Source organism: Ahaetulla prasina, chromosome 4, assembly GCF_028640845.1.
Source record: "Ahaetulla prasina isolate Xishuangbanna chromosome 4, ASM2864084v1, whole genome shotgun sequence".
NCBI classification, from domain to species: Eukaryota; Metazoa; Chordata; class Lepidosauria; order Squamata; family Colubridae; genus Ahaetulla; species Ahaetulla prasina.
In genome coordinates, this window is record NC_080542.1 from 33,898,703 (window position 1) to 33,912,650 (window position 13,948).

The 13,948-nt window shown below is 38.9% G+C and overlaps 1 protein-coding gene across 4 annotated transcripts in view; it reads right to left on the reverse strand.

Moving 5' to 3' along the window:
- Positions 1-6,466: 6,466 nt before the first annotated feature.
- Positions 6,467-13,948, reverse strand: part of LOC131197626 (G protein-activated inward rectifier potassium channel 1-like) — a 28,163-nt gene continuing 20,681 nt past the window's right edge. Inside the window, exons 3-4 of one of the 4 annotated variants that reach the window (XM_058181921.1) lie at positions 10,662-11,285; positions 6,467-8,467 (exon numbers count right to left, since the gene is read on the reverse strand). In XM_058181921.1, the coding sequence (XP_058037904.1) occupies positions 10,681-11,285 (605 nt within the window). In that variant the 3' untranslated portion in view covers positions 6,467-8,467; positions 10,662-10,680. The other 3 variants (XM_058181920.1, XM_058181922.1, XM_058181923.1) reach the window with 3 other exon arrangements.

Genomic DNA, 13,948 nt, shown 5'->3' on the forward strand with positions numbered 1-13,948 from the left:
AGGGTGGCTGGATTGGAAAAAAACAAAGAAATTCCAAATTCCTAGTGCTAGCTATAAAAGGTATATTATTCTACCCAGAAGTTTCTAGACTTTCTTTTTCAGCTTCCCTGACCACATTCATTTTAATGCTTGCTTCTGAAGCAACATTGTCAAATGTTATTAACACTTTGCATTACAATTACTTAAAACACTGTGAAAAACAAGGATCATTATGAAAGAACATTTCAGCTGAGTAGAATGGGGTACTCAAGGGTCTCTTCTTAATAGAGCTAATTCTTCTCCAGCTTCCATTCGCAGCATCCTTCCCACAGTGATGGCATGTTTGATGTTCGATCTAAGATTCAAATTTTATCCTGGTTTAATTTCTTCTTTTTTTCTCCCTGCCTTCTTATACCTTTAACTTGAAAGCTAGGACTAGGGGAGACAAAGATTCAAATTCAACCCAGTTAAATTTGGATGCTGTTCAACCAATCTGTTTCATAGCTTAGCCTATAAAATTGCTGGAAACCTGAAATAGGAAGTGAAGAAGCAACTTTGCTGTCTGGAGATTCTCTGGGTAAAAATGAAAGAAATATCCACCGAACAGGAGACAGCATAATATCCGCTTTTTTCATGATTTCTCACATTTTGAAAGCAAGTTGTAAGACCTGTCACAAATGGTTGTAATGATGATCAAGTCCATCTAACCACAAAGTACCAATTGACCAGAAAGTAAATGAAGATGCAACTTCCCCTCCCCCTTCTTATGGAGAATTATATTTTCAAACAAAGCAATGCCTCTCACATCATTTAATTGTATTACTCTATTTTACTAGGTGTTCAAGAATATTCAAGAATAAAACTATAGCTGGCAGAGGGGGCTGCAATCTTCCCAGAAAAAAATGTTCCAGGAAAAAAATTATAACTCCATACAAAAGTATACTGGGAGGAACGATAGGGAGGAACCATAGGGTACTGTCTTTTGTAAAGTTCCTGCAGACTTTCACTTCAATCGTGTTCACTCTTAATAACTTTGCTTTTGGAAAGAGTAAAAGCATAGAATAACATTCATATTACTCATGGTTTATTTATTTATTTATTTATTTATTATTTATTAATCAAACTTATATACCGCACCATCTCCCGTAGGACTCAGGGCGGTTCACAGGCATATTAAAAGCAATATAATAAATAAACATTTAAAAACCCAATTAAAACTAAATATTATAATAGCCAGATCACTAAAAACGGTAAAAACCGATTAAAAACCCCATTAAAATTTAGCTAAAACATTTTATTCTTAGGCTAGTCCAGCGCGCTGAAATAATAAAGTCTTCAGTTCACGTCTGAAGGTCCGGAGGTCGGGGAGTTGTCGTAATCCCGGAGGGAGCTCGTTCCACAGGGCAGGTGCCGCCACAGAGAAGGCCCTCCCCCTGGGGATCGCCAACCTACATTGTTTGGTCGACGGCACCCTGAGGAGGCCCACTCTGTGGGAGCGCACGGGTCGTTGGGAGGCAATCGGCGGCAGAAGGCGGTCTTGAAGGTATCCCGGTCCTAAGCCATGGAGCGCTTTGAAGATGGTAACCAAAACCTTGAATTGCACCCAGAAGGCTACCGGTTTTGCCTTTCCATGCTTCATTTTCTCATTCTCTTTCTCTGGCTCCTTAAAGACACCAACAATAAGCTAATTCCTTCCACTGGTGAATTGTTGGCCAAATCAATTAATCAGAATAGAGCTGGAAGGGACATTGAGGTCTTCTATTCCAACCCTTTGCTCAAGCAGGAGACCCTATCCCATTTCAGATAAGTGACTATCCAGTCTCCTCTTAAAAACCTCCAGTGATGAAGCACCCACAACTTCTGGTGGCAAGCTGTTCCACTGGTTAATTGTCCTCACTGTCATGAAGTTTCCCCTTAATTTCAGGTTGCTTCTTTCCTTGATCAGTTTCTATCCATTATTTCTTGTCTTGCCTTCTGGTGCTTTGAAAAAGTCATCCCCCTCCTCTTTGTGGTAATCTCTCAAATATTGGAATACTGCTATCATGTCCCATCCCCTCCACCCAGTCCTTCTTTTCTCTAGACTAGCCAAACTCAAATCCTGCAACCATTCTTCATATGTTTTTGTCTCCAGGCCTTTAATCATCTTAGCTGATCTTCTTTGCACTTTTTCCAAAATCTCAACATCTTTTTTGTAATGGCGGTGACCAAAACTGGATGCAATATTCCAGGTGTGGCCTTACTACTTTTTTAATGTGATTTTAGGCTATTTTATTCTTAACTTCTGGGTAAAATATAATTAAACACAAAATAAGGCAGTAGTTTTCAGAATGGTAACGCTGCTACTCTTCTCAAGCTTTTAATTGTTCGCTTATGGATATTCCTAACTCTAACCTTAATTTTTAATAGATTTTTACAGATTAAGCCACTGTGCCAGATGCATGCAGTTGGTTCTTGTGAGAGAAACTTTGTAAATACACAATTACAAGTTGTTTTCAATTTACAACCATTTGTTTAGTGATCATTTAATATAATATAACAACAGAGTTGGAAGGGACCTTGGAGGCCTTCTAGTCCAACCCCCTGCCCAGGCAAGAAACCCTACACCATCTCAGCCAGATGGTTATCCAACATTTTCTTAAAAATTTCCAGTGCTGGAGCATTCACAACTTCTGCAGGCAAGTCATTCCACTTATTAATTGTTCTAACTGTCAGGAAATTTCTCCTTAGTTCTAAGTTGCTTCTTTCTTTGATCAGTTTCCACCCATTGCTTCTTGTTCTACCCTCAGGTGCTTTGGAGAACAGCCCAACTCCCTCTTCTTTGTGGCAACCCCTGAGATATTGGAACACAGCTATCATGTCTCCCCCAGTCCTTCTTTTCATTAAACTAGACATACCCAGTTCCTGCAACCGTTCTTCATGTTTTAGCCTCCAGTCCCCTAATCATCTTTGTTGCTCTTCTCTGCACTCTTTCTAGAGTCTCAGCATCTTTTTTACATCGTGGCGACCAAAACTGGATGCAATATTCCAATATTCCATTTAGTTACAATGGGACTGAAAAAAGTGACTTACGATTGTTTTTCACACTTATGATTGCAGCAGCATCCCCAATGTCACATGATCAAAATTCAGACCCTTGGGAATGGATAACTCTCAGATATAGAAGATTATTGTTTTTGGAAAGTCATGATCTCCAATTAGGATGGCATGCCTTTCTATGGTTTGATAAAAATAAAACTTATAGATATTTTCAAAGACATTATGTAAGAAACACCCTGTATCTAGTATGGGAAAAAGGGAAAGCAAATATTTATATGAAAATACCAGTCTGGCTTTCAACAATGAAGTATTTATACATCCAAATGTAGTAAATCTGGAAAAAATCTTAACATATAAAGATGTTTTGAATGTGGAAGCGGAACTTAAAACTAAACAAGGGTCCTTGAGTGGCTCAGACTGCTAAGACAGTCTGTTATTAACAGCAGCTGCTTGCAATTACTGCAGGTTCAAGTCCCACCAGGCCCAAGATTGACTCAGCCTTCCATCCTTTATAAGGTAGGTAAAATGAGGACCCAGATTGTTGGGGGCAATAAGTTGACTTTGTATATAATATACAAATGGATGAAGACTATTGCTTAACATAGTGTAAGCCGCCCTGAGTCTTCGGAGAAGGGCAGGATATAAATGCAAATAATAAAAAAAAACCAAGAATTGCAGAATCAAGGTGTTGACTTAATATGGTGGCCGCATATGCAAATACGATCGAGATATGAGAAAGATATCAAGACAAGGCTTTTATAAAGAGAAAACAACTTTTGATCAAATAATATTAGTGGTAGATGAAAAGTTAATAAAGAAAATATACAACTTCTTATTAAGCTTAAAAATGGAAGATGAACAGGTAAAAGAGACAAGGATAGTATGGGCAAAAACTTTTGGATACGCTATAGAATTAGACAAATGGCAAAAAAATTGGGAAAGAAACTATAAGTAGACAATGGCAACTTCTTACAAGGAAAACCTATATAAAATGTCCTACAGATGGCACTGATCGCCGGCGAGATTAGCAAAGATGTTTAAAAACGTGTCTGCCAAATGTTGGAAATATAATCAGGCACAAATTATCGAATGTGGTGGATGTGTGCAAAAGTAAAAACATTTTGGACAAAAATACATACATGATTAGAAAAAATGTTAAAGCAGTATATATCCAGGGATATTTTTTGTTAGGTATAGTACCAGAAAAGTAAGATAAAGGGAATATATATTTAATATTACATGTTTTGACAGCAGTAAGAATTGTATTTGCACAGCACTGGAAAAATGAAGAAAGAAAGAAACCTACTGAAGAAGATGCAATTAGAAAAATACTAGACTGTGCAGAAATGGACAGATTGACATTAAAGATAAAAGAAAAAGAAGATACAGAATATTTTCAAACATGGGACTTGTTTTATCAATGGTTGAATAGAGATAGAAATTAGGAACTGGAAAAGTTCTATTAGGTAAGCAAACTGATCCAGACAATACACTGTTCACAAAGCACTTATGTATGTAAAGAGAATATGTATAAACTGTTTAAAAAAAACCAGACATTTGGCAACTGGCATTTATTTATGATGGTTGCAGGGTCCCGGAGTCATGTAATCACCTTTTGCAACCTTCGGACAAGCAAATTCAATGAGAAAGCCACATTCACTTAAGAATCATATTACTAACTTAACAACTGCAGTGATTCACTTAACAACTGTGGCAAGAAATGTCATAAAATGGGAAAAACCTCAACAACTGTGTTGCTTAGCAGCAAAAATTTTGGGCTCAATTGTGGTCATAAGTGAAGGTCTATCTGTTTAGAAGGCGATAAAACAGAAGGACGGGGAAGTCTCCATAGATGTGAGAATAGTTAGACTTATTTGAGGAAATAGGTGATAAAACAAAAATTTCCCTATAGCTGCCTGAAACACTACAGGAAGAAAGTTTCCCAATCTTTGTGTTTTTGTTCTTTTAGTTCAAAGAACATCAGAATGTTGAAAATAAACATAATTTGGCAATATTCAGGTAGTACTTCTGTAGATTCTAATGTTTTATGTTTATGGGAAAGGCCTTACATGGTTTTATTGTTGCCAGAAACAGAACAGTGTTTTTTCCTATCAGGTCTTTGGTCTTGGACTACACACACACACACACACACACACACACATACACACACACACACACACGTGTATATATAAAAGTAAAGGTTCCCCTCGCACATATGTGCTAGTCGTTCCCCGACTCTAGGGGGCGGTGCTCATCTCAGTTTCAAAGCCGAAGAACCAGCGCTGTCCGAAGAACCAGCGCTGTCCGAAGACGTCTCCGTGGTCATGTGGCTATATATATAATAATCAGAAAATATATATAATAATATATATATATATATATATATATATATATATATATATATATATATATATATATATATATATATATATATATATATATATATATATATATATATATATATATATATATATATATATATGCTAAGGATCCATGGAAGTGGGGGGGAGGGAGAAAGGATTAAAAAAAATATTATGGTCTCTCATAAACCGACAGATTTATTATGACAAAAACCTTGATAGCATATTGCAATAAATCTGTTGTTGTTGTTGTTTTACATGGCTCAAATCTCTGTGTTATTTTGCCACAACAGACTTGCCTTGCAACCCCTCTGGAATTTGTCATATTAAACACACACACACACCCCACAAATGGGAAAATTTCAGGCTGACGGCTGAATGGATGAGAAGCTACCAAGGTGTGAATAGGAGAATATCTCAGTGTTTTGTATTAAAAAATTCAGATAGATTTAGCTCCATCCAGATAATAATCTCTTCCTCAAGAGATTATTTTTCAGTTTGGAAACTCCTCAGAGATTGTAATTCCACTACATTTGAGAGAGAACCAAAAGAGGAGTTTTAAATACTCAGGTTTACATAACTTGGTACACTTATCTTCTCCACCCTACAGTGTCCCCCAAATACAACAGCCACCAAACATCCTGAAGAACAACACACTTTATAAAGACATAAACACGGATTGATTAGGACACATTTCCTTAAATGCTTAGAGTGGGCTGCAGTCATCTGCTTATACTGAAAAACAGCAAGAGCAACAAAAATTGGGAAAGGGCAGAACAAGGGTGGAATGACAAAAAGGAAGGTCTGAAACATTTCAGTTGGAGTTTAAAATTATTGTTCCCATGTAGAGACATTCCTGACACATATTTAAGCCTAAATTAAATTGCTTCAGACTGCACTTTTTGCATGTCATTGACACTGAATCCAAGTATTTATATTTTTTTATTCCTTTCCATCCAATTTTTTAAAAACTTATTATTGGTCTGGTTTCACACACCTTAGCTGTCTGTGTCTCTGAGGCTAGAGTTTCTTCCTTCCCTCCATCCCTCTCCATCTCTCTCTCTCTCTCTCTCTCTCTCTCTCTCTCTCTCTCTCTCTCGTCAAGATGACCTGACTGCATAATCAAAACTCTGGCTTTGTTTTTTTTTACATGCATGTGCCCTCTTGACCTTTCTGATTCCCCTATAGATGCACTTGTTTCTTCAAGCTAGCCTCATGCCCATCAGTTAAATGTACAATTATTTATCTCTTGATTTTCCTTGTTTTTGCAAAGAAAAGGACTGGGCTTCAAACATACAGGCACTTTTTGATCTTTCTACCTGATCCGTGGCACTTTTGCTGGTGCCTCTAATGAAATGATCCAGTTTAATCCAAATGATGCTCCTCAAAGTACCAGCTCCCATCATTTACAATCAGCAAAGCTTGCTGGCTAAAGATGGCGAGACTTAACACTTAGCTTAATCCAGTTGAAAGGCATAAAATTGGAAGTTCTTGTCATGGACATTATTTTCTTTTGAGGGAGGCAAAATTATACCCCCAATCTACCAGTGATTTTTGAGGGGCATTTAGGACCCACATTTCTCTTCCCTCATCTACCTCAACCAATTTTCATGAGAATGGAAGAGACATGCAGTAGGAACAGGTGTAGAGGTTGAAGTTGGCCTGGAAACAAGACAATGGAGGCTCACATCCTCCCTTGACTCATCAGATGGCTTTACAGATGGGATAATTCTAAGTATATATATAAAAGTCATGGGCAAACATTATGTTTCCCAAGGGAATGCTGCAGAGACTTCTCTGGTAGTCTGTGAAAAATTCCCTCCCCACTGCTTCATTTACTGTGATTTTGTGTGGCCTTTGGCTGAAATTGTTTTTGGTTTTTTGGGTTGGATGGATCCCAAAATCTTTTCATTCTACCAAACGGATAAATAGGGATACGTCAATTCTGGAAGCAGAGTATTTTCCCTTGTATTAGTAGTAATGGAATAGAAAAGTTAAATAGCATTAAATGCAAGAAAGAATGGAATGCAATGGAATGAAAAATTCACTTCTAATTCAAGAATTTAGAAGCATTTTCAGCTCTCTTTTGGGTGGCATATGAAAAAAGGAGTCCCAGACTGAGTGGAGTTTAAATTGAATTTAAGTTGAATGGAAATTAAATTAATTCAGTACAGATAGTATGTTGAGTTTCATTCATGTACTAACTTTTCCATTCTGACACAATCAAAATCATTTAACATTAGACGTTCAGGAGGCATTTTTGCCTAAAAGGATTACTTGCTGGCAGGGTTGTAAGAGAAACAACTTCTCCCCCACCAGCCTTCCTGGGATTCCACATTGTTTATTTTACACTGATTCAGACAAACAGGGTTACACTTTATGAAAACCATTTGTCCCTTTGGGGAGGGATTAAAAACTGACTTTTTTTGACATCACCAGAGTCTCCCATGCAATTCTCACCATGAGGAAAGACTTTCTGTGAGATAACCTTAGCTGCTGCTGCTGCCTGATTCAGCAAGGCTCAGACGTCTGCCTTTGGGAGAACAAAATACCGTCAAGTGATTCTTATGTTACCTCACCACTGGAATCCTTTATGAGGTTTATATCCACTTAGCCCTTAGCAGATGGCAGCTTATCCCAGGAAAGCTACGCAGGGTGAGACTGGTCCATGGTTGGATGAAATATCATGAGGGATGGCCAAGACTGGAAAGGCTAGACTAGGAAGTCCAAAAAATCCCAGTTGGAAGCAATAGCTAAACCACTTCCATATGAGGTCAAAGATGATTCCACACAGTCACTAGGAACTGAGACACCATTCGAAGGAATCTTCACACTTTCCTAATTTAACCTGAACACCCAAACCAGCCCATTACCTCTGAAAAGTTCAAAGGCTGAAATTGTGAGGAATCTCCCAAAGGAAGAAACTTTACACCCAGGAAAAAGTTCACACAGTCATTCCCAAATCCAACTTTTTTCAGCTCAGCATCTTCAGAACACCCATGAAAATAACGACAGGAATCTCATCTCACCCATCTCAAGGGCACCTCTCGGAGGAGACGGGCTTATTCCCCAGCTGTGGAAACCTGCATACACTGTTAGGAAGATGGAAAAGGAAAAGTGAGGAAAAGAAGACATCAGAAAGGAAAAAGAAATCTGCAACAGTTAGGCTGACACTGCTGCAAAAGGGAAACGTTTGATCGTAGTTTCATCTGTAGCTATAGTGATCGCCATGAGGCATAGATGAGGCTACCTGTTTCATCTACATTGAGCATATTTAGGTGCAGGAATCAGATGTTATTCCATGCTGTGATTCTTTGTGACTGTCTGAACAAGTCCCTGCATTTTTCTTGGCAAGATTTCAGAAGAGATGTGCCATTGCCTGAGACTGAAAGAGCGCAACTGGCCCAAGGTCACCCAGCTGACTTTATACTTAAGGTTGGGGGGGGGACTAGAATTCATGGTCTCTTGGTCTCCAGCCTGATGCCTTAGCCACTACACCAAACTGGTTCTTGGTGTGCTATGGGGTAGTAATAAAAAGTGAAAACAGTAAGTCTTCTGTCACCTTCAAGTCTGAATTAGACCTAAGCCAAGTATAAGTAGCAGGCATTGATAACCCTTCACCCCAGTAGGCTTGTCTGGCAACCTCCGGTAGCCATTCCATTTCCCACAATGCTCCAACATAGACTTAGCTCTTGGCGTTGGCAAACCCAGTTGTCTTGTAAATTCAAATGGCCACCTTCTCTTTGATGGTCTCCTTTTCTAGGGCAGATGAACAGAGGCCATGGGTTGGTCTCCAAATCCACAGTGGGATTAGGGACATCTAAGTGCTAAGTCAGCCCTGACTACATTTGGATCCAGAGGCTTTAGGTTTGAAGAACACTCCCTATCTTCATTGCCTACAACAGGAATGTGTGTTGAAATGGCAGCTACTAAGTGTAAAGAAAAAGATCAAAAAAATCAAATAACCAGGACTCAAAATTCAGGCCAAAGCACCAAGCAGATGATGATCCTGATAGTTTTAAAGACAAAAATGGGGGCAGAGACATATGTTTTGAGAGGATCCTGAACCAGAAGTGCCCATGGAAGAGGGCTAGTATCAAAAAAGTCAAGAAGGTGGCTTCAGTAACATGAAAACCTTCACTTTTGATTTCCAACACCATTGGTCAATATAGCCAACAGCAAGAGATGCAGGGAGATATAGCTTAGCCGTCAATGGAGAGCTCATCTTACTCAACCCAGGCACATCCCACATACCCAATTCTGTAACTTTGCCAAGTAAAATAGCAGAACTCAAACTTGACTCAGGACAACATTTCCCAACCCTTCTGGCTTTGCAGACAGGGGAGTGGTGGGAGAGAGGATGGTTCTGTATGAGTGACAGGCACACTCAGCGCAACTCAGTTCCATTAGAGCAAGCGTGCCCATCACTTGCACAAATGGAGCTTCATGTGTGTGTTCACGCCGCTTCCACAGCCTGGTTCCAAATGAACCACGGCTCAGTAGTGGGTCACAGACCAAGGATTAGGGACCCCAAGGATTAAGGACTCTTATCTTTTTATATAACCCCAATAATTATCTTTGCTGCAAGAAAGTTAAGAAGGTATCCTTCTCAATATTGAAAGGCTGTTTTTGCAGAAACATGTCTGTACCATCATAGTTTATGAGTTCCTTGCTTTTAGCACTGATTCTTGAAAAATAAAGGATCCAAATTTCTGAAGCCCAACAGTAATCCTGCTGCATGCCTGAATCCCAGAAATGTTTCCAGGACCCAATGCTTTAGTTAAAACAATGAAAGCAACAGTACACCATCATGTTGCAAGGACCTCTATTTTCATATTTGTTTTTTTCAAACCTGCCTCCCTGCTTTTGCCTGCTTCCTGATGTGCGTAAAATTTGCGCAGCTGTTCAGATGGAGACAGAATGACATCCAGAATACACATGGAAGTATTTTTGCTTTATAATACCTGTTTCCAGTCAATTTTTCCAAAGAGGAAATCCCGAAAGGAACACTAATAAACAAGCATGCTTCAAAAGGAGGAAGGATAGAACTTAAAAAGAAAAACAAAACGAATAATCTATACGTAACAGAATATAGTTTTCACCTGACTTTCACCCACTATATATCCCTTCTTACCACACCACTTTATTACCAAGTATTCTTGATTGAAATTATTTTGGTTTTTAAACTGTAGTTATGAAATCAAATTGGCATAGCAGCACAGATCAGTTTTGTCAGAATCTTCTTCCTAACAACATTGTGAAAATTTTAGAAGTTTAAAATGCAACCTGTTGTCTGTCTGCTCTTTTAAGAGAAAAGCCCTGAATTCATTTTTCGTAACTTGGCAGGTAAATGATCCTCCAATCTTGCCCCTAGGGTATGCAAGAGTTGAGGTCTCTGTTGGAATTCGAGGTTCCCAGTGGACCGAGCCAGGAGCTCTGATTTGGTTTTGAAGGCGGCCAACTTCAGCTTTTCACCTTCCTCCTCCATGTTGCAGACAGAACTGATCTGCTGGATTTTCAAGAGGTCACCAGTGCTGCAAGCTTTCTCAACACTGGTGGAGCAAAGGCTTGGAATACCTCTCTGGAGATCCCCCTTCCCAGTACAAAGCTTCTGAAATTTGCTGGGAAGACGGTTGCTTTTCTCTTCAAAAAATTCGAGACAGTCAAGAGACGATATCTTTTCCCGTCGACTCCTATGACTCCCAGTAGGGGTGTTCAGAGGTGATGGGAGAGCCAAATTCTCTTCTTGCTCTTTCACACTATAGGGAGGAGTTGGAACTTCAAAGGTGCCATGAAATTGGGAATAATCCACACGGAAAAAGCCATCTTCCAGTGACATTACAGGGAGGAACCTGTGGCCCCAGAGGACTTCATCCTCGGTATAGGAGGTTCTGGCTTGGCATGTCATTCCTAAGAGAGGAAAATAGTAAAGGAATCAAAGTTAACTTTGTAAATTACAATGCCATTCAGACTGGTTTTTCAAAGGACTTTTGTTATAACCCCAACTCTGCTTTGTGGGAAGACACAATTATCCTTGTGGATCCACCTAAAATGGACGGAGCTAAGTAGGGTCTACTTGGACATATCTATATTCATATTTCTTTGTTACCCATCTTAAAAGTGTGACTCTGGGCATCGTACAATAAAACCATAAAATCAGTAATTACAAAAATCACTCTATAATTAAAACATTAATAATATTATAAAAAGTTTTTTATTTATTTATTTTATTTATTTCATCAAGCATGTATTTTATGACAGACTGGGAAAGAGCTTTAGATATTACATGTAATTAAACCCATATATTTAATATATGAACTTCCTTCTATATTCTGTACTGAGTGGAAATGATAGTACAACCTGGGCAGGAATTTTTCCACAGCTCTTCCATAAGACTACCTGGCCAACTTCAGGAGCCAACTCAGTCCACCACTTCCCAAACATTTTCCTTTAAAATGGGGAGAAACTTGTGGCTTTCTACATCCTGCTAATCTGCATTTGCTTCCCTAGTGCAATTTGTGTTCAGTTCTGGAGCCACTGATCCACCTGTCTACCCTTTCCAGAGGGGCTAAATAGCTATTATTTTCCTGACTGCTTTTTCCTCCCTAACTTCTTGCAAAATTGCTGTTTACACAAGACACAGACATACAAGGTCATACTATTTCATATATTGATTAGGACATCACATTCTCATTAAAATAGCCATTCTCTTTTTTAAAAAGTCAAATTTGAGATTTCCTACATCTGCACAGAGAACTGACATTTCTTTTTTCTTCTCCTCTGGCATTACAGAAGACAACAAGATTGTGATTTTCTAGTGCCAAGGAAGCCACATCTAAAAAAGTAAGATGGGTGTTGCAATTTGCCTTGGCCAGAAATAATGTAAAGTCTTGGGGAACTATTTTTAAGACTCTTTGAATTTGGGGGAAAGGAAAACTCATTGTATTTGTTACAAGGACTCTTCCTGGAGCTCCTTCTTGGCTTTGTTCTTTCCTTGTTCTCTGCTCAGATGTGATATAGCCTGCTTAGCTGGATGTGACTTGTGTAATGTACAACCCCCCAAAAGCCTTGAGCAAGGGACCCCATCAAATTGTTACTAAATTGTACTGATTTAACCTAAAACTGGGTGGACAGCCATGAGTTTGATTGCTTGTTTCAAAGGCAATCAGGCAGAAAACAAACACATTACTCTGCCTCAGCTACTCCATTTTTGCTGAATCTAAGATGTCCTTCCAGTTTGAAAGATGTATTTTCTGGAGAGGAAAAAAAAATAATACAGTAAGTTTTAATGCAACAGAAGGGGAAAATCATTAAATAAATTACTGAAGAAGAACATGTGCTAACTGAACATAATTAAGCAAGCTGAAATGAAATGAAATGTAGCTTTTCGTCCGAGCACCAGACATGATTTTCTAGTGGGGAGGCCCAGGCCCACAACTGTGTTGCCTTCAACCGAAAAAAATGCTGCATGCCACTAATCTAGTCATTCTGGCAGTTTTGCTGTATTGTTTGGCTCTATATAAGCTTTCTCCTGCCTGACCTGGAGCTGGGCTCCCTTTGTGCTTACCTAGAGAAGACACAGCTTTGTGCAACCTTAATCTGGTCAGGAGATTCATTTGGTTTGGATGAAACTGGGGAAAAGCTTCATCTCTTACCCATTGTACTTGCTTCTATTATTTGAACAGAATCACTGCACTGCATGATATTAGCACTGGAATTCTTTTTTCTAAAAAGAAGTAGCTATTAATACGCCTTAGGCTGTTCACAGTTTAGCAAGTAACAATGAAGGCAGATTTAGGAATATATGCCATGATTCTGTGACAGCAGTTTGTGACTCTGTTCAAACAATATACAATTTGTTTGTAACCACACACAGGTAATCCTCGACTTACGATCACAGTGGAGCCCAAAATTTATGTTGCTAAGAAAGGCAATTGATAAGTGAGTTTTGCACCATTTTACAACCTTTCTTGCCACAGTTGTTAAGTGAATCATTGCAGTTGTTAAGTTAGCAACACGGGTGTTAAGTGAATCTGGCTTCCCCATTGACTTTGCTTGTCAAGAAGGTTGCAAAAGGAGATCACATGATCCCAGAACATTGCAACCATAATAAATGTGAGTCAGTTGACGTCCAAAATGTCAGAATTTTGATCACATGACCATGGGGATGCTGCAGTGTTGTGAAAAACAGTCATAAAACACTTTTTCAGTGCCACTGTAATTTTGAACGGTCACTAAATGAACTGTTGTAAGTCAAGAACTACCTGAACACATTCAGCAGTTGAGGGCAACCTACATGCATCAATGCAATTTCCATTTGGATCCAGCTGTGAAGGATTACACCAGATCACAAAGATATGCAAACACTTTTATTTCTTCCATGATTCGCTTTGGATGTGAATGAGAAAAGTTTTATTAGCGCCAGTTGTTCAATGCCTAGCAGCCTTTGTGGCTAGTGCATCCCCTGAGCTTCATGTATTCCAAACTTAAAATAACCAAATAAATAATAATTACACACAAGGGCCATATAGATTCTCAGCCAAGAAAAGTTAAACCAGGCAATCTGTACAAAT